Source organism: Leptonotus elevatus, chromosome 7, assembly GCF_054856555.1.
Source record: "Leptonotus elevatus isolate MCC_2025b chromosome 7, RoL_Lele_1.0, whole genome shotgun sequence".
NCBI classification, from domain to species: Eukaryota; Metazoa; Chordata; class Actinopteri; order Syngnathiformes; family Syngnathidae; genus Leptonotus; species Leptonotus elevatus.
In genome coordinates, this window is record NC_141245.1 from 2,658,023 (window position 1) to 2,677,024 (window position 19,002).

The 19,002-nt window shown below is 39.0% G+C and overlaps 1 protein-coding gene across 1 annotated transcript; it reads left to right on the forward strand.

The window, feature by feature from the left end:
• Positions 1-428: 428 nt before the first annotated feature.
• efhd1 (EF-hand domain family, member D1) lies at positions 429-17,384 on the forward strand. Its single transcript, XM_086080864.1, has 4 exons — positions 429-834; positions 8,508-8,655; positions 11,999-12,133; positions 12,526-17,384. The coding sequence occupies exons 1-4, from the start codon at positions 551-553 to the stop codon at positions 12,658-12,660; spliced, it is 702 nt and encodes a 233-aa protein (XP_085936990.1). The 5' UTR covers positions 429-550; the 3' UTR covers positions 12,661-17,384.
• Positions 17,385-19,002: the final 1,618 nt, after the last annotated feature.

Consider the following 19,002-nt stretch of genomic DNA (forward strand, 5'->3'; position numbering starts at 1 on the left):
TAATTTGCTTTGGCTTGTTGAAGTTGGCCCTTGCCCTATATATATATATATATATATATATATATATATATATATATATATATATATATATATATATTTTTTATATTATTATTACCAAGACGCCTTGTTACAACCAATAAATTATTTACCAAACACAAATATTCTTTATTTCTTTTTTTTTGTACCAGAAATATATTTTTTAAATCTAATGTTGGATGTTTATTCATGGCTTGTGAAAGCAGAGTTCTAAGGTAAAACTTCCCTTGAAATGTTTATTTCAACAGCAAATTGGTTCAAACCCCAAAATAAAAATGTTTGTAATTTTCTCTGGACAACACCCAAATGACAAATTACTTCCCTATTTCTGCTGGTACAGTTTTGCTCTCTGAGCTTTTATTTTGAAGCACATGAGCGGAAGCCGCTTGCGTCATGTGGGCGGGAGACACGTAGTTTGACAGTAGCACTACAAGCGGATCCCAAGCCAAGCTCCCTCTCCTCATTCTTTCGAGTTTTGACAGTCAGTCTCCGCGAGCAACGTCCCTGAAACAGTATGGCGTCGGAAGAGCTCGCAAAAAAACTACAGTCACGGCTGGCCGCATCGGAGGAGGCCGAGCAGAGGCCGGAGCCCGAGGAGACCATCGTCGCGGCCAAACATCACCAATCCGAGGCAGCTTGTGGTGACTCTTCGTCCGAGCTGTCTGCTAAACTAAACCGACAGCTAGACATCAACGAGGGGAACGCTCCCCCTCGGGCTAGCCGCGTCTTCAACCCCTACACGGAATTCAAGGAGTTCTCCCGAAAGCAGATTAAGGACATGGAGGTGATGTTTAAACGGTAAGAATGTAAAGATATCGAGTCACGATCTGTTCGAGCATACGATTCTGTCGTTTGCCCCTGGACACACCGAAGTGTCGTCCTGTCGTGCGAATTGAGAGGAATGAGCCGTGGAAGCTCGTGATGAGATTATGATGGAGATGCTGACGCGTAGTTCCCAGGTGAAAACACTTGGCTCTTTGATTAAGTTAATTATTTCCTCATGTGCTCGGTGCAGGCCTACTCATACTCACGTGTAGCGAACATGGACAAGCCTCCACCTTCTAGTTTGTACTGTATGATTGTTTGGCATTGCGTCGCAGTCGCAGCTGATTAGACTATTCCACCAATGTCGCTTTGTTGTGGTACAATAGTATATGTTTATGGCCAAAGTAATGGTGTCATCTGGAAAGAAAAATCTTTTACTATTGACCGAATTAACAAGGCTAATTACGTCACACTCAGACCAAACTGTAGGGGGTTGAGCAGTAATTTGGGGAAATTACAGTTTGGAGATAGGGATCAGTTAAACCGAGCGTTTAGACAACAGCAATTTAGTCTCTTAGTCATTTCTCCTTTTTACTCTCAACTGTCAACTTGAAAAGCGGAACTGATTGTTACCCGAAAAAGACAACTGTATATTAGGGGTGCATTGATCACAATTATGAAAACTCAGAAAACTCCAACCCAGGGAGATGAGATCGGTGGACAAGATTGCTTTTATTTTAAGGGATCGGCCGGTCAATCCACGTGTGGGTGTCATATATATATATATATATATTTTTTTTTTTACAATTTATTGACTAATCTAAAGTGTTGGAAATGGCTTGCTCTCTTTGATGATGCAATGTTCCGTTTTTGGGGTCTCCAGATGATTTTGGATGTACAAGGTTTTGGGCCGACGCCAGAAATATATAGTTTGTACGGCAAGTTAACAAATTAAAATACAGGGAGTCCTTAAGTTGCGTCGTATGCGACCGACGTTGTTTTGACTTAACAGCGCGGCGCCCGTGCCTCGTCCATAGCGCCTTTGTTTTCATTATTTTTCCACAGTAATCACGCCATTTTAAAGTTATTTAAAGTTGTGTTGTTGTTACCTCCAGCAATGGACGTCCATCAAGCAGGTCGACTCGCCATCAGGCGCGTGTCATTTCCGTGTTTGTTTGAATTAGCTCCGCTCTGCCGTCCGTCAGCAATGATTGTCCGTGCGGAAACAGAAAATATTGGTTTTGACTCTTCCGGGTCGCGCAAATATGTTTTTAAAAATTACTGCACAAAGTATTTTGACGTAAATATCAACTTTAGCGGGGAAATCCGACTGAAGTCGAAATTTGGGTTACATCGCCAGCGTAGGAAAGGAACTCCTCCATAACTTGAGGACTCCCTGTAGTATAAAATTACGTCAGTTCGCCATTCACCCCAAACATTTTTGGGGAACTTACGGTAAATAAATAAAGTTGAGTTTTCAAGGATTCAAGGAATTTTTATTGTCGTACCAACACACATTTCAACATGATACGGCATGAAATACAATACCTGAGAAATGCAAAGATAAGTAAAAAAATGAATACGATAAAGAGATAAGGAGATACTTATTCATGGTTTGACAATGTGGCCAGATCCAATGTTGCAAAGGTGTGGCTGCAGCAGAATGAAATTGCGAGAGACTTGCATTTCACATGTAATTTGAAAGGTAATTTTGTACTTGACCAAAAGAATGGTGTTTTCAAGAATGGTGTGTTCAATGTGCAGGGATGAATGAGGATGAGTCTATGATGGTAGTTTTGAGTAGTTGAGTTTTGGCAGTTCAATAAATTGTAAGTTTTGAAATCAATTAATAACCATTTTCATTACTTGTGATTTCAATAACAATATAAATACTCCTGATTATTTTTCCATAATTGCCCAGCCCTAATATATACTGTAAAATTCAAAACTGAACTAACCAAAACAGTACAAACAAACAGTGGGAAAGAGGTGAAAAATGAATGACATTGTTTTGAAACGTGAAAGCACATGTAATGTTTCACCAGTACAGTTTAATTATTAATAGCTGACAGTATCATGAGTTATATGCTTTGGAGGGCTTGGTTTGTCACATACCAACATGAATTACTTCATGAAATGTAAGCGATACACAATGCTAAGAACATTTATTAATATACGTATAATTCCGACAATTATTTGGAATCCACTTTTTTTTTTTTTTACAATCTGGTCTGTAGTCTTTTATTGAAAGGGCAGTTGAAGGCTAAAGTTATCCATAATAATATCAGTAACCTTTGGTCAGTCACATAGCAATACAATAAAATAAAATAAAAATACAATGGGTGTGTTTTACTGAGAAATTCCTTTGTCTCTAAACAAAGCTTTAGTAGTAAAATATTGTTGCAATTGCAAGTGACCAAGAAAACTCCACATTGAGCAATTTAAAACACTTCATGAATTATCGACATGAAGAAAATTATTCTTCTTATTCGTCTATTTGTTATTAATTATGATGCAAACAGATGTGTGTAGCTCAGGGGTGGGCAAACTTGGTCCTGCAGGTTTTGGATGTTTCCCTTCTCCAACACAGCTGATATATGATCAGCTTATCAGCAAGCTCTGCATAAACCTGATAACAATCCTGTTGATTGGAATCAGCTGCGTTGGAGCAGGGAAACCTGCAGGACTCCAGCCCTCGAGGATCGAGTTTGCCCACCACTGCTGTAGCTCAACAGTTCAGCTTTGTTCGTGTTGGTTCGAAAAACGTCAGTTCACGTAGTGTTAAATGTCATTATTTTGAACTGAAACTCTGGTGTTGATTGTGGAATGGGTATCGGCTGCCTCTACTTACTTTTTTTCTCTCTCACCAAAATGTAGTTATACAATGCAACATCACATTTTCTCACACATTTTTAAGCTATTTTAGGAATGGGGTTTGTGGGACGAAAATTTGACCCAGATCAAATTTTTACTTTTAGTGCTTAAACCACAATATACTGATGCCAATTTGCTTCTGCCCCTGGCTAGTAGTTAGTCAAATGACGATGACTACTCTTTAGAAGACTGGTTTTATTGTTTTTTTTCCCTCTGAATTGCTCTTGTATCCATAATGTAGGGCACCCGGAGAGCTCTTATTAGATAGATATGCTGCTGTTACAAAGTAGGCACAGTTCTCCCACTGCCTACAATTTATTTTCAAAACTTGGAGGATATTCACTTACTTTTGTCTCAAATGTCTTTAGCTTCACTTGCACTGATCTCATACATGCTACACATTCACATGGAACAGCCACCACCCAGTGACCCATTTTCTCCAACAGACTGTTTTCCCTTATGGCATAATTTAGAATAAACACTTGAACTTGCTAAATATTTCTTTAGCCCTTTTTTTTGGAATGGGAGCTTAAGTGTTATATAGTATATAGTTTGAGCAAACAACTGGATGGTTGCAATTCTGACATACATTTTCTGAGAAAGTGAGTGTTCTGCTAAAGGCTCAGCCATCTATAATTAATAGCGAACAATTAAAACAGAATCTCACTATAGCTTCTCACAGGCAAGTATACAGTACAGTAATCAAAACAATCGATAAGTTAAGCTTTTAATAAGAAAAACGCGTACACATGCACACACACACAATCATAATAGATCTAAATAAAATCATCAAGACTTTTTATAAGGCATCGTCCTCAAACTTTTTTTGTAGAGGGTATTTCTTGATGTCACAGGGTACTGATGTGTAGCCATTGGTGGAAGACTGCAAGGGAATGTGGGCCCTTTGTGCGCCCCTGGCATCCTAGAAAAGGAAACTAAAGAAAGGGGTTGTTGTGTCTCATGGACACGTCATTCCAAGGGAAGGGACCACTTTGGCTCCACTAAGACCCCTGTAGTCACTATTGATATTAATGTTTTTTCCTGGCCCAGATTGAGTTGAGATAGTGGTACCATTTGCATGCATGCAAATTTTATGTATTTGTTACATTTACAGCGGAACCTTAACTTGCATTTTGAAGTCATTCCGTGTTCATACTCGTAACTTCAATCAACTTTTCCCTTTGAAATGAATGTAAATGGCATCTGATCAGTCTGTTCGGGCCCCCAAAACGCACACACACACACGCACACGCACACGCACCCCCCCCCCCCCCCACACACACACAATGGATATATTTTCACTATTTAATATACAGCAGACCAATGTATGGGCGGGGCAATTAATCAGGCCGATTATAGACCCCTTTACAGTCTACGTCATTAAAGGTTGCATGCGCAACATTGACTCAAAACAATAGAAGACATTTTTTGCATGGCAGTGGCGGTGAAGATTTTTTAAATTGTATTTTTATAGCGTGGAGTTATACTTTTTGAATAGTTTCAAAATAAATAATAATAATAGTAACAATAAATATCAACATGCTGTTGTGTGTACAGGTATGCGAATCAGAGTAGAAAGGAGTTTGTTTTTCTCAATTCCAAGAAGAAAGAGGCCATTTCAGAAACACCAGTGGAACCTTTGGCCGAATTGGCTATTAAACACACAGACTGGACTGACAAATGCCAACTAATTTGCCTATTTCCTATCTGGATCATGGCTATTTGGTAAAACGTAACCTCTATGTCTTAAAATGTTGAATAAGCATTTATAGAGTATTTCTGTAGGCCTAGAATCCGGTCCCACCGAGATCGTCGTCACACCAATTTGATGCCATTCTCAGTTCCCTTAAAAGTCTAGTCTGATGGATTTGTGTTGGCCTGTACGGGACGTTTGTGAGCAGATGTTTTCCCTCCAGCCAAACTGCGGTGGCAAGCTACTATCTATCAGTAGTATATGCAAATTTTGCTGTGCGAACCCCCATTCCTGATTGGTGGACTGTTTCCGCAGACGTGTTAGGAGTCCTGTGTCTTGTCTGGTGTTCTCAAAAAACAAAAGAAAAGGACTAACATAGGGCAAATATGTCTTTGTTAAAGGTGTAAATTTGTGGAATAACTATGATAATTAATAAAAAATGTGTCGTTCAATATTACTTTCAAACGAATGTCTAAAGTCAAAGTACTGACCAAAGATATTAACCAAATGTAAATGAAAGTGTCACAAATGTTGTTGTCCTCACAAGGGAGAAAATAATTTGCGAAGCAAGTTTGTTTTTGATTTGTTTTTAAAAAAGTGTTTGTTTTTTCTCCTCATGACTTGAGATGATGAATCTTGTGTTTGGGTGTTGTGGTTATTATTATTTTTTAAACTGAAATATGTTTTGTTATGTAAAGCTTGATTAGCTGTAGCTTCACCCAACGCCTTTTCGATTGGCTTGTTTCCCCAGAAAAAAATTGTTTTTCTGTTTCTCCTGATTAAAGCTGATCGAGTAAGCGAACCAATCAATCAATTAATCTGGGTGGTAGGATGACCTTCTCCATTATATTATTTCATGCGTCTAAGTTATTTTACACGTTTACCCGCTTTTATCGACTAAGAAAATTAGAATGTTCTGTTGTGTATGCACTATTTTTCTTGCTGAGTGCAGTACAGGCAACATAGAACATTTACTCTCATGTGTATTATGCTATGCTCACTTATAGTGAATAACATAGTCATTCTTAAACATTTTTAAAAATTAGTATTGGTGTGTATACATGAGTTAAGTATTCCTACTGGTATCGGTCTGGAAAAAACAACAACACTTGGACATTTATTTACTGTGTTAAAGCCATTCCTTACTAGAGGAATTTAACCTGACGCGCTTAATCTGTGTGATTGGGTAAAATGGCTTGGCTTTAAGTAGATACATTTGTACTGGCCCAGTCTGGCATCGGTAGCTACATAGTTGGCCCAACACAGCCCCCCCCCCCCTCCACCAAACCTTTTGAGCACTAAGCAGTATATTTTTTTTCTTATCCAGCAGGAACTGCTGTTATGTTTGGCAGTTGTTGGAACAAATGTTGAATTGTGATGTTGCAATGGATACAGCTGCTGTCAAATATAGATTACAATATATACCTTGTATACCTAAAAAGAATGAAGGCCAAACCGATGGTTTCCCATCGGACTGATCTACAGTATGTGAAAAAAAACCCTAATGGACCTTTTAAAAGGCTTTGAATAAAACAATGACTTGTTTCCTGGTGGCAGCAGCTAAGTCTCCAAGATCAACAATCCAAACCAGTACACATGCGTGAACGGCTGCTGAAAGCTTCTAAAAATACATGTACTAATCAGACATGAGGCTCACCCGATTTCTGAAAACAGCTGTTTCCTACAATCTATTTTGTAATATTAAGTCTAAATTGATCTTTGTTTGGGCAACATTCCTATTCCTGTTACGGTTGATTTTGCCATGACTGAATGAAACATATTTGTGTTGTGGCACGCACACAGTTGAATCAATGGAATATGAATTTCCCCTTGTGCAATTAATGATTGTGGGAGATGTGCAATTATCATTCTGTTTTCACCACTTGCTGACTGATATCAAAACATAAAAATGCAGTGTAAACCTCTTAAAACCCTAAATGACAGAAATTACACTCATACTCAGACTGTCTTGCTCACAAATAGCCCTTATAAGAAGGGCAAGAGGGGCAGTGGAGCAGTTGGCATCTTTGCTCTGGATATTTTTTGGCCTGGGGCTTGTAGCTGCTGTGCAAAATTGACAGTTGTACTGTAGCTGTAGATTAGAGACATAAGAAGAACATTAACCAATCTTGTGTTACTTTTCAGTCTCCCAGCACTAGCTCCTACCTGCTGCATTAAATCAAATAATTATTCACATGAGAAATCTAGAACTCCAGTAATAAACAAAGTTTGTGAAACGAAGCAAGGAAACAAGAGTTTACAAATTATGCACCTGCAAAAGACACACAGTTTACCCAGTGGTGTAAATATCGCCGGTGCAGCCGGTGCGTTGCACTGGGGCCCAGAGACAGCGCAGGGATCCATGACAGAAGGGAAAAAAAGGAAAGAAAGAAAGAAAGAGAACAAAAACGGGGAAATAAACGGCTAGAGTTATTTTGTAAATACGATGTTGGAAATTATCATTTAATCACTTGACTTCGGCATTTGTCAGTCACGATGAGTCTCGATGACGTGATGCGAGTTGAAAATGGTATAGTGTGCGTGCCATTGTCGCGTCATGCTTTGCAAACTTAAAAAAAGAAAAAGCGGCACGCAAAAAAGAAAAGTCCCCCCAAAAAAATGACGTTAAAGCTATTGGAAGAGATGTGATAGACCTGGTTTGAGTCAAAGGGTTGAGGAAGGGGCCCACATTTTTTTTTGCACCGAGGCCTCTCAGCATGGTGTTTCGCCACTGCAGTTACCCATGTCCAAAATGAAACCATGAGCCCCCACAAATGTGACACCATAACTAAGCAGCATGGACACTACCTCATTCATACCTCTTACCATGCCAGCAACTAAAACGTATTTTAACACTTGGATGATGGTGACATGGTAAGCATATTATGCATACATTCTGTAGCGCCAGCCACTAGCCAGCTGCCCGCAGAAGACGTTGGTAAAGCACCAACTCAAAGCATCCCATAAAAAAACAAGTTATTATGTAGCTTGGCCGCTATTTTGTGACTCTTTTTGCAATGCTAGTGAACAAGTTAACGTCGAAGAATATACAACTATAATGTTAACACAGTAAAATAATTGTCCAAGTCTCTGTACTTCAGGTTCAGTTCCATAAGTGAAACTAACTTGTTCTTTCTAGGTATGACACTGGCAAAGATGGCTTCATCGACCTAATGGAGCTGAAGCTGATGATGGAGAAGCTGGGGGCTCCGCAGACTCACCTGGGCCTTAAGAATATGATTAAAGAGGTGGATGAGGACTTTGATGGGAAACTGAGCTTTCGAGAGGTTAGTGTGTCTGTTTACTCTCTCGTCCATTTAATGCATGGATATGTGGATTAGCGTCACCATTAAGTCACACTTGAAAACAGGAGTTTCATGAACAAAATATAATTTTATGCATGACTGCAAGCCTGTCTCCAGTTTCTTGGGACTCGTGACATAACAGACCTGCTTGCTATTTACTGTATTGCCTGCTGTCTTATACGATGCATTTGCCTTCAAAATGTTCTATTCTTTTTTTTTTTTAAGGCATTTGCACTATTTCAGCTTTACATCAGCGTTGTCCTTTACCTCATAACATATGAAAACTTGTTTATCTCCTTCATCTGCCATTGACAGCTTTACAAGTTAAAGATCCCTTTTAACTCGCAGTGTATGCATTAATAAGGTGGAACAACTTCCCTCAGTAAAAGCATTAGCCCGGTTCCCCACAGACGGCCTAGCTTGGCCCCAGATGTTCGCCTTTCCATTTTGCTGTCTTGGGGCCGAGCGATTACAATGAAAGCACTTTTCAGAACCATTGCGGAGGTGGTTTTGAAGCGCCGCCCAAGCGGGGCCATATAGTCACTGTCTGTTTGGTCAACAATGATGCACCGAGCATCAGTGGCAGCGACAGTGGCCGACCAGTAGGTGCCTGTGTCCAGCTCGTTTAAACCTGGAAATTGATTTGTCCTTATATGTGAAAGCTTCTGGGCATGTGATTGGCTTGACTTTGCGACATCGCCATATCATGCAACGGCAATTCATATTTTGAATCCCTGCAAAAACTGTGGCCGAGACTCGCCACTTGTGAAATGTTATGGTAGAACCGCACACGTTGCAAGTGTGGAAGCTTGGACAGTTCAATTGATCCCGCCCCCCATCCCGGCGCATGCCTGTTGCAATTGAAAAGCAGCAGAGGCCGTGCGGTTGCCGCCATATTAGACACGGACCACCTTACAGGCACAACTGTGGTTAGCCACCTCAGCAATCGTGGCACGGAACATGATCCACTCAGACTCAATGTCCCTACCTCCCTCAGGATGTGCGCAAAGTTCTGCCCGAGGTGGGAGTTGAATCTCTTTCTGACGGGTGGCTCTTTCCCAACAGACGCTCACAACACGTTTTGGTCTGCCAGGTCGGACTGGTATCTTCCCTCACCATCGGGGATAACACACCATCAGGTGGTGATTGGTTGACAACTCCACCCCTCCCTCACCCGAGTCTCCAAGTCTGAGGACACTACAACCAATTTGATCATCAAATGTGACCTAGTATGTCCTGGTGCCACGTACACACGTGGACACCCTTAGAGGTCTGAACCTGGTGCTTGTTATGGACAACCCATGTCTAGCACGTCCAATAACTGAATACATAACATGCCCTTCCTAGTCCCACTGTCATTGCCCATGTGAGCATTGAAGTCCCCCAACAGAACAGCACCCCTCCAAGGACTCCAAGAAGGGTGGGTACTCTAAAGTCCTGTTTGGTGCATAGCCCCCCCACACTGTTATGTATTCTTCTGTATTTGAAACAAACAGCTGGTCAAGTTCTCCATCAAACACGGCAGGTTCCCTCTCGTCATTGTAGTATTGTCAGAGTCAGTCTCATTACTGTGCGGCTCCTCAGAAATAATGCCGGCTTTTGCGAAAGCTCGAACATGCACAATCCATTCACAAATTGTGGCGTAACTCGCTTTTATAAAGCGAAAGCACTAAGATGTCCATCTGTATCTTAATACAGGAAATTTGGCCCTTGTTGAGGACTGGCAGGCATGATGAAAACCTAGGTTGACGACGTTGTCTTTCAGTTGAGCCTTTTGGGTTCTCATCATGCCTGCCAGACCTCAACCAGGACCACATTCTCTCCATATAAGCAAAGTGTCGGCGGAAATTGCTCTCCCACAGTCAGTCAGGCGGAGCGCTTACTGAAGTTGCACATGTTTGCAGATTTTGGAACTCGGTGCACACATAAGGTGCACCTCATTATTAGGCGCGGAGTAAATTTTTGAGAAAATTTAAGACTTTTTAGGTGTGCCTTATGGTCGTGAAAATACGGTATGGCCATGTGTTGGGTTCATTCAACTTAGAACATTTAATAAACAGACATGGAAGGAAGACAAGAGATATAGACTCGCGAGGAGAAACAAGCAGATTTGTTAACAGATCACAAGCTCCTGCCTTTTCTGACATACTATGTTGTTTCTCCTTTTATTGGGTTGACCCAATACATGGACATTACTGCTCTGAGGGGTTTGGGGGGAATGTGACAATCGTTTACACAGGAAACATTGCAGATATTCTTTAACACTAAAAGCTTCTCAAACATAAAAATGTTCCGGCCATTTGTCTTGGCCATTTGTCTTGTGATGAGGGCACATTTCCTGCCTTGTGTCTGCAGTTGACTCCAACTCACACAGTTCAAACAGAGATTACAATATTAAATAAGTTCACAAGGTTGAATAAATGCTTTACAATAAATAAAATACTAAATATGGGATAATTAAGATACATTACTCTAACACCATGTGTGAGACGACTTTGCTACTAGAATCAAGTGTTCATCTGCAGTTATGTAACTGTCAATTTATTTCCAAGTAATTCTTTATAATCATTCAAATATTCAATGGCCTATGGTTGGTTACATGATTATTAACTTCCAACAACTAAAATTGTTGTTGTCAACCAGCATCACAGAACATTGTAGCTGTACTTCAAGGTACTACCACCAAAAATCAGAAGTTTAATGATTGAGTTTGATTTTTATCAACATGTATTTAATTGTTTGTCCTCGTGGGGAAAGAAACCCGGCTGACTTGCAACTCCGTCCCAGCAACTATTTTGAGAAACTTGCATGAAGTCATTTATGTATGTGCTGCTGAATGGAGCTTTGTTTCTCAGCTAACTCCTCAGAGGCTCTGTATTAACAATATATGACATGAGTGTGAAATGTTTTTTCTCTATTATATATATATTAAGGGCAGTAGGACTAACTTGGTTGGTTGTAAGAACCAAAAACTTGAAGGAGTGCCTGCAGTGACACAGTCGCCATGTGTAGCCTCCGACTCTTTGGTCCCTTCTGAAGTACCCCTGAGCCAGACACCCAACTGCTCCATACAGTGTGTTCAATACCTGGGATAAGAGACAGATTAATTTGAATATGTAAATAATATTTTCATGCCTAGTAATGATACATGCAAGGCTTGCATGAGAAGAACACAACTGCAGTTTAACAGCCTCTGCTAGCTAAACTGTGTGTTCAGTTTTTATCTGTGAATAGACGTTCTAGCTGCATGTTTGACAGGTCAAATGCGATCCCAGTTTGAAGAGCGACAACCGCGAATCAACAACTATTGTTCACCTTCCCACAGTTTTTGTTGATCTTCCGAAGAGCAGCAGCAGGGGAGCTGCAAGAAGAGAGTGGTCTTATGGCGCTCGCCAGACTGTCTGAAATTAATGTCTCCACTGAGGGAGTGAGTGGGGCCAAAGACTTTTTTGAAGCTAAGGTACGTTGGTTATCTTGTGCTCAGCCAGGCAAGTCATCAATTAGTATTTATTCAATATGCACTACCAGCTTGATTACAAGCAGGTGTTACTTTAAGAGCTACTGAGGATTTTCTGATTCTGACATATTTTCCTTTTGACCCTCTTAAGCTCTCTTACACCTAATCTTTTGCCCTTCTTTGGAAATAGGCAGGGAACATACACTTCTGCTGACTAGATGGATTACACTGGGATTCTGTGTGAAAGGACAAGTGTGACTATTTTGACCACATACTTAGAAATAAATGCACTCTTACAGAAAAGTTGATTACTTTTAAATTCTTAACCGAGAGCTGAGCAGGGTCACGGTGAAATGACAATTATGCAATTATTATTATATTGTGTTTGTCACCAGATGCAGGCACTGTCTGTGAGCAGCAAGTTTGAGGCCGAGATCCGAGAGGAAAAGGAAGAACGCAAGAAACAGGAAGTGGAGAAAAAAGAGAGGCAAGCCGCCTTCAAACAGCTGCAGTCGGCTTTCTGCTCATGACCCTGTACAGGAGGAAGCAGACGGCAAACCTGAAAATGCACATTCAACGTTGGTCAGATTTTAGTAGTACATTCACATTACTGATATTCTTATGATAATCATCAGAATTTGGCACTTTATAACAAAGTTAGTTAAACACTCATTGAAAATTTTGAGCAACGTTGTGATAAATTGTTTAACAATGGAAACGTAAATGCACTACATCAATGAAGAAAACAAATAGGGACCAGTCCAAATGCGTGCATTTGTGTGAGCGTGCCATTGTATTACATTTTCACCTTCAAGTCAAAATATTCATTTTGTTGTGTATTCCATAAACACTGTACTGTTTTTTTGCATCCCTTTATTGGCTTCAGTGTATTCTGTCTTTATTGTGTCTATCAAGTGTGATGTTCCAGTATAGCCGTGTTGTTTCACCCTCACTTAAAAATAAAATAAAATACCATTGTGTGTTTATTAAAGTGTCACGATGTATTAGGGCCACGTGTATATATTTTGATTTTTTCAGAGGGGGGTAATATTCTGAGAAAAAACTCGCAAATTTGCCACTTTAAAAAAAACATGCGAGTGTATAAAGTGGCAAATTTGCAAGAAAAAAAAATTACGACAAATACACGTAGCGTAGCTATAGTCTAATCTAAGGATTCATTTGTGGTTAATGGGACACTGTTTATAAAATGAAAAGGCAGAATGGAGACTGGTTAATTCTTAATTTAAACTTCACTTGTCATACACAGCAGCTAGACCGACAACAGCTGTCAGCTGACTAACACTAACCAATCAGAAGCTAGCATACTTTAGGTAAATGCAAGTGAATGACGGAGAGCAGCAGATTCGACACATTAGCTACTTGTACAAAAAAAAATACCAAAATGTATGAATATGTAAATAATAATTCTGGAAACAAATGTACAAGTAAATATTTATTTTAACAAATTAACTTAAATGTTTTATCGTACGGGTGTGGACATTCGCAAAGCGAGGCATCTTTCTCGCTGGCCGTACCCAACGCTTTAAAGTGCGAATGCTTAACATGATATAGTTAAAGCCATTACTGTCTCCTTATTTTAAAACCTGACCGAAAAGTATTGGCATAGTACGCTACGTGTATTTCTCGTACGTTTCAGATTTTTTTTTCTTGCAAATCGGTGACTTTATAAAGTGGTAAATTTGCCACTTTATAAACTCGCAAATTTACAAGTTTTTTCTTGGAATATTACCCCCGCCCTCTAAAAAATATATATTGGTACGTTGCCCTAATACATCGTCGTAATTAGAGAGAGACACTTAGTATGTGTTTTTGTTTGACTAATATATTTCAAAACATAATTGCATGACAATATTGCCTTACTAGGCGGGTAAAAACAAAAAAAAAGCCTCGTGCAATGTTAGCGCATGACTTTTGACTCTTGAGTCGGTCCTTTTTTTTTCTTTAATTATTATTATTATTTTTTTGTCTCATGATACTGGCCACCTCTGCCTACATCATGCCATTCCATATTAATAAATCTATTTCAATCTATTTTTTTTGTCTGATCAAACTGAAACAATGACATTATTATTATTTTTTATCAAGGTGAAAATAGTCTGGAGCAGCTGTGAACAATTTAAAATCATGCTGTTGGAATAATGTAAGAAATATTTTGTTTTGTACTTTCAACTGTGTATTCAACATTTCATTTCAGATTTGCTTTCCTTAAGTGAACATTAGCAGCATTTCTTCTTTCTGACGGTGGCATGACAATTCTGATACCATTGTGTCAATGTTTGTTTGGAAGTGAAATCAGGAGGGAGTTGTCCTAATTTGGCATACAAAATTGGAAGCACAGAAAATCTTGCTCTTAAAGGGGAAGTCAAGTCAAAACATTTCTTTACGATAATGTGTTCTATGCGCACCCACTAATTTTAACACGGTATTCTGATAAATGTTGAATTTGTGGATTGTAAGTTTAGCTGGAAAATTCACCCATCTTTATCCATTTCAGGGTGCTGCCATTTTGCCTTGTACTGCCAGATGCTGTTGGCTGAAAATGACATCAGAACGCACCTGGTTTCTGGGATTGGTCATGTGTCGTTGCAAGCAAGTCCCCCTTAAGAACTGTGAGGTCATTTTCAGTCAACAACAATAGCAGTACAACGGCTGCTCCCTGAGATGGATAAAAACGAGTATATTTTTGTGCTTAATCCATATTCCACAAATGCAATATCAATTAGAATACCGTGTTTAGCCTAGTAGGGACACAGAACAGTTAAGATTTTTTTTAAACTTAAATTAACTTCCCATTTAAAAATGCAGCTTATGGTTTCTTTCACAAGTGGCACATTGTCTGTCTGATTAAATTATACGCGCTCCTGCAACTTTAAAACATGCCACATTCCAGTGTTTGCTACTGAGTGGCCTCTGTCTTCTGTTTCTATGATGAGATAGATGACTCAATTTTGAAAGAAGAAAAAAAGATTGGTCATCACTGCATCACATCAAGAAAAATATTTGTGAATCTTTGAGATTAAATCATTAATCGGAGTGGATGTTATTTCCAGAATCATTTGTCCAAATCCTTTCTGGGAAATATTTTTTTTTAACTTTTCCTTTATTTACATATTTAGATTCAAGTACTGATTAATCTTTCTGCGTTTACAGGTCTTTGCGACAGCTTACTTTTGTTAAGTTGATGTTGATTTTGAACAGTGGTGGGCCGCGAAGACGAGCAAGGTCTTCACTACTAACCTACATGTACAATTTCAATTCTAGTATTTGTTCCATGAAATCATATAAATTCTTTTCCAGTATTCTCTTTATTTTGAAGCATTTCTCTTGGTGATGCTGCTTCCAGTAAGTGTGTGTTGACTTTAGATTTGAAGTCCCAGGCACTTAAAAATTGCGAGTGCTGACCATTTTAACTTGAACTATATTAGCAATGGGGCCATTATCATTCAGATTTTAAATGGACCTCCCAGGGCTCGCTAGCTTTCAATTTTTTTTAGTGCCCAATGGCGGTGGAGGAGGTAGAGGAGAAATTCAACAAACATACTTATAATACGTTTAAGGCAGAATTTTTAAGAGAAGCTTTAAATTGTGAAGAGAGGAAATGCCACATGTTTTTGTATTGATGGTTCCTATAATTGCGATGTTACAGTCGTGGTATTAACAGGTGGGAAATCCCCACTGAAGGCCAAGCTAGCATATGCATGGCCCGCCACTGATTTGGAGCATGCAGTAAAAGTGTTAAGGTCTCTCATTAAGTATCTGATGAAACCTTGGTAAATTGTTTTGACCTTTCAGTTGAGTGAATGTGTAGCAAAAACTGCTACAGATGCAGGAGACATCAGTAGCCAAGTATTTTCTCCCTTTAAATTGAGTCTGCTTCATTCTGATTAAAAATATGCAAATATGCTTTGGTTAGGATTCTCAGGATTTTATTTGAAAAATTCAGTTGGCACATTTGCCTCTTGAAATCATCTTCATTTGGGGTGTGTTTCATCAGGGTGGGCCAATGGGAGAGCGGCTTATATCACCATGGTAATAAGAGCCGGAGCCACTGCACTTGTTGAGCCTAGAATCTAAAAACGAGTGCGACTTTGATTAATTAAAGTCAATATTAGTAATTTTTGCGTGTAGAGACAGCACTTCATCATCAAGCTGCTAACTTACACTTGACAATTAACGTGTGTGTGATGTGTGCAGCAGCCAAATAGCCAAACACAAATACCTCCCTGCCTAGTTGGTTTTGAAATGACGGTGTTTTCCATTGCTGTCCGTCTGGCGCTTGAAAATGGCGGATCCAAGTCATTGGTAAAAAAAAAAAAGTCAGTGTGGGATTCCTATTATGTAAATTAGCCCAACTGTTGGTCACACTTCAAAATTCTGAATGGCTTGGTCACAGCCGCATTTTTGGAAAGAGGCAGCTAACAAAAGATTTACTTGATTGTTTCACTTTGGAGACCGCAACTATTTGTATATAAGGAATTAAAAAATCAGTTGCCCCTTTTCCAGAAGAGTTGCATATTTAGAGACACCCCCTACCTCCCAAAAAAGTGAGGAGTTGCTTTGAACACATTTCAAATGTAAACTGCACATTCCTAATATTCTTGTTTGAGCAATTTTGTGCCACAGCTGGAAGCGTAGGCTCTGAAGTAATGCTTGATTTTAAGTTTCTTTGTGTGCAGGGGGAAAAAAAGATGAGAACGTGTGTTAACCAATCACCTTGAAATGTCTTTTGCCACTCTCCTCCAGTCATTGCTGCAATAATATGTGTGTAGTTTTGTGTACTTTAAAATCCATAATTTGCAGCAAGATGTGAAGTACCAATGGACTATACATGTTAAGCAGTAAAGATGAAAGAAAGAAAGACTGATTCATTCAATCGCTGGCCACAATGTAATGCATGAGAGAAAAGCAGTCAACTCAAAGTGAAATGACAAAGGTAAAGGTTCAACATCTGACCTTGGCCCTTAATTCTCTCTTTGTTAACTAGTTGCATGTTGTACTTGGATAGCAATGACTACTGTGTGTATCTCTTAGCCTCTTGTGTATTTTCTTGTTTGAAAAATGACCATGTATTTTTCTTCATAGATAAAAATGGTATACAGTATATAATTTGTTTTAGCAGAGGCTTATAAATTGCCAAACAAATATGATCAGTGAAATATATTTTTGTGCATCTGAAAATATATTCTGTTACTAATCACACTTCCGAAAAGAAATAAAAGACTAAAGTCACTAATATGATGAAGTGACAGCGTCATTATTTTTTAATCACTATTATCATCACATAACCAAATTAATTACCAAAAGTTGCAGAGGGGAAGTTTCTCTGGAAAGTTTCATTGGGAAGTTTAGCAAAACCATACGCACACACACATACGCAGACAGGGCACGGGAAATTCTAACCCTAATCCAGTCTAAAAACTATTGGCCAGAGGCTTGCAGGAGTACCGATTGTGAACAGCTAAGGTGTTAATCTACTAATTAGAAGGCATTTCAGTCATAAATGGTCAAATAAAAAGCTTATTGTAAAGTTATTTTTGGGAAAAAAGTTCCATATTGCAGCTTTTATATAGGCCTACAATTTTTATTATATGGGTAACGACGGTTAAGGATTTCCATCAGACCAGCACAGTTAATTTATTATGAAAACACATTTAAAAATACAAAAAACGTATTATTTATTATTTACCATTGAACTATCATCTACAATTTATGATATGTATAGTTTAGGACATAGATCTATCTTGGAAAACTTTCTACAATGGTTGCACCAGATGGCGGTTGGTCGCACCACATATTTTTAAAGTTATGAGGCTAACAAATAGCTATCTGAACAAAACAAGCTAGCTAGCCACACAAGTAAAGTTATAATGAAAATAAAGGCTTCTTTTTTTTTCAGGTCATACCACATGATGTCCAAACACCAGTACGTGTCACCATTGTCTAGCTGGGTTTGCTACAAATTGAATGAAGTTGTCACATTTCATTGGTTAAACACGTGTCATCATCATCATCAAATGTTTGCGCTGGTTATTTTGTTTCTGTAGCTCACATAGTCACATTACTATTCAATCGAATTATGGAATAACATACTCACCAGCTACAACATGCATCAGTGTTTACAATTTTTTGCCTTTTTAGCTAAATTAAGAAAATCCACATATGAAGTAGATAAATTTGTCTCTTTTGAAGTACTCCTAGAGTGTAATGCACTTCTCCCAGCCCTCTCCGCCACACCTTCATACATACGTGGAAGGTTTCTGGTCACTGCTATCTTGATGTCGTCCATGTCTTCCAAACGGGTCCCCCTTGATGACCTTAAGCTTGAGAAATAGAGAAGAATCACACAGCGCCATGCCATGTGAATAGGGAGCTTGCTCTGGGTCTAGAATGGTAATTTTCTTCTTGGCCAGGAACTATCAGATGCTCAGCATTGTAAGATGATGCAATCTCATGGTGAAGCAGTTTTAAGAATAATAATAATAAGGTAACATGCTATTGTAATTTCTTAAGGTGATGAATTTTGGTTTTCATTATCTTAAAGCAATAAATCATACACCTGTAAATAAATAAATAAATAAAATGAAATCAAGTAGTTCACTTTGTGTGCAATATATTAAATGTAAATAATAGCCTATGAATTGCACTTTTTGAATTGAACATCTGGCATAAATTGCTTCCCCAAAATATTCTGAGCAGCAACTTGTCTGACTCACATTTCTGAGGTTCAGGATTCGAATCTTACTTAGATCCTGCCTTCCTTCTTGTATGGAGTTTTGCATGTGCTCCCCCGTGTTTCCGTTCATTTTCTGTGCGCTCAGAAATATGCATGTTTGATTCCCCACCACTTGGGG

What these genes read in the sequence shown, in the direction of transcription:
- efhd1 (XM_086080864.1), top strand. Translation starts at nt 551, where the DNA reads ATGGCGTCGGAAGAGCTCGCAAAAAAACTACAGTCACGGCTGGCCGCA. An exon ending in ATGGAGGTGATGTTTAAACG is followed by an intron (nt 835 to 8,507) that starts GTAAGAATGTAA and finishes TGTTCTTTCTAG; the next exon opens with GTATGACACTGGCAAAGATG. An exon ending in AAGACTTTTTTGAAGCTAAG is followed by an intron (nt 12,134 to 12,525) that starts GTACGTTGGTTA and finishes GTTTGTCACCAG; the next exon opens with ATGCAGGCACTGTCTGTGAG.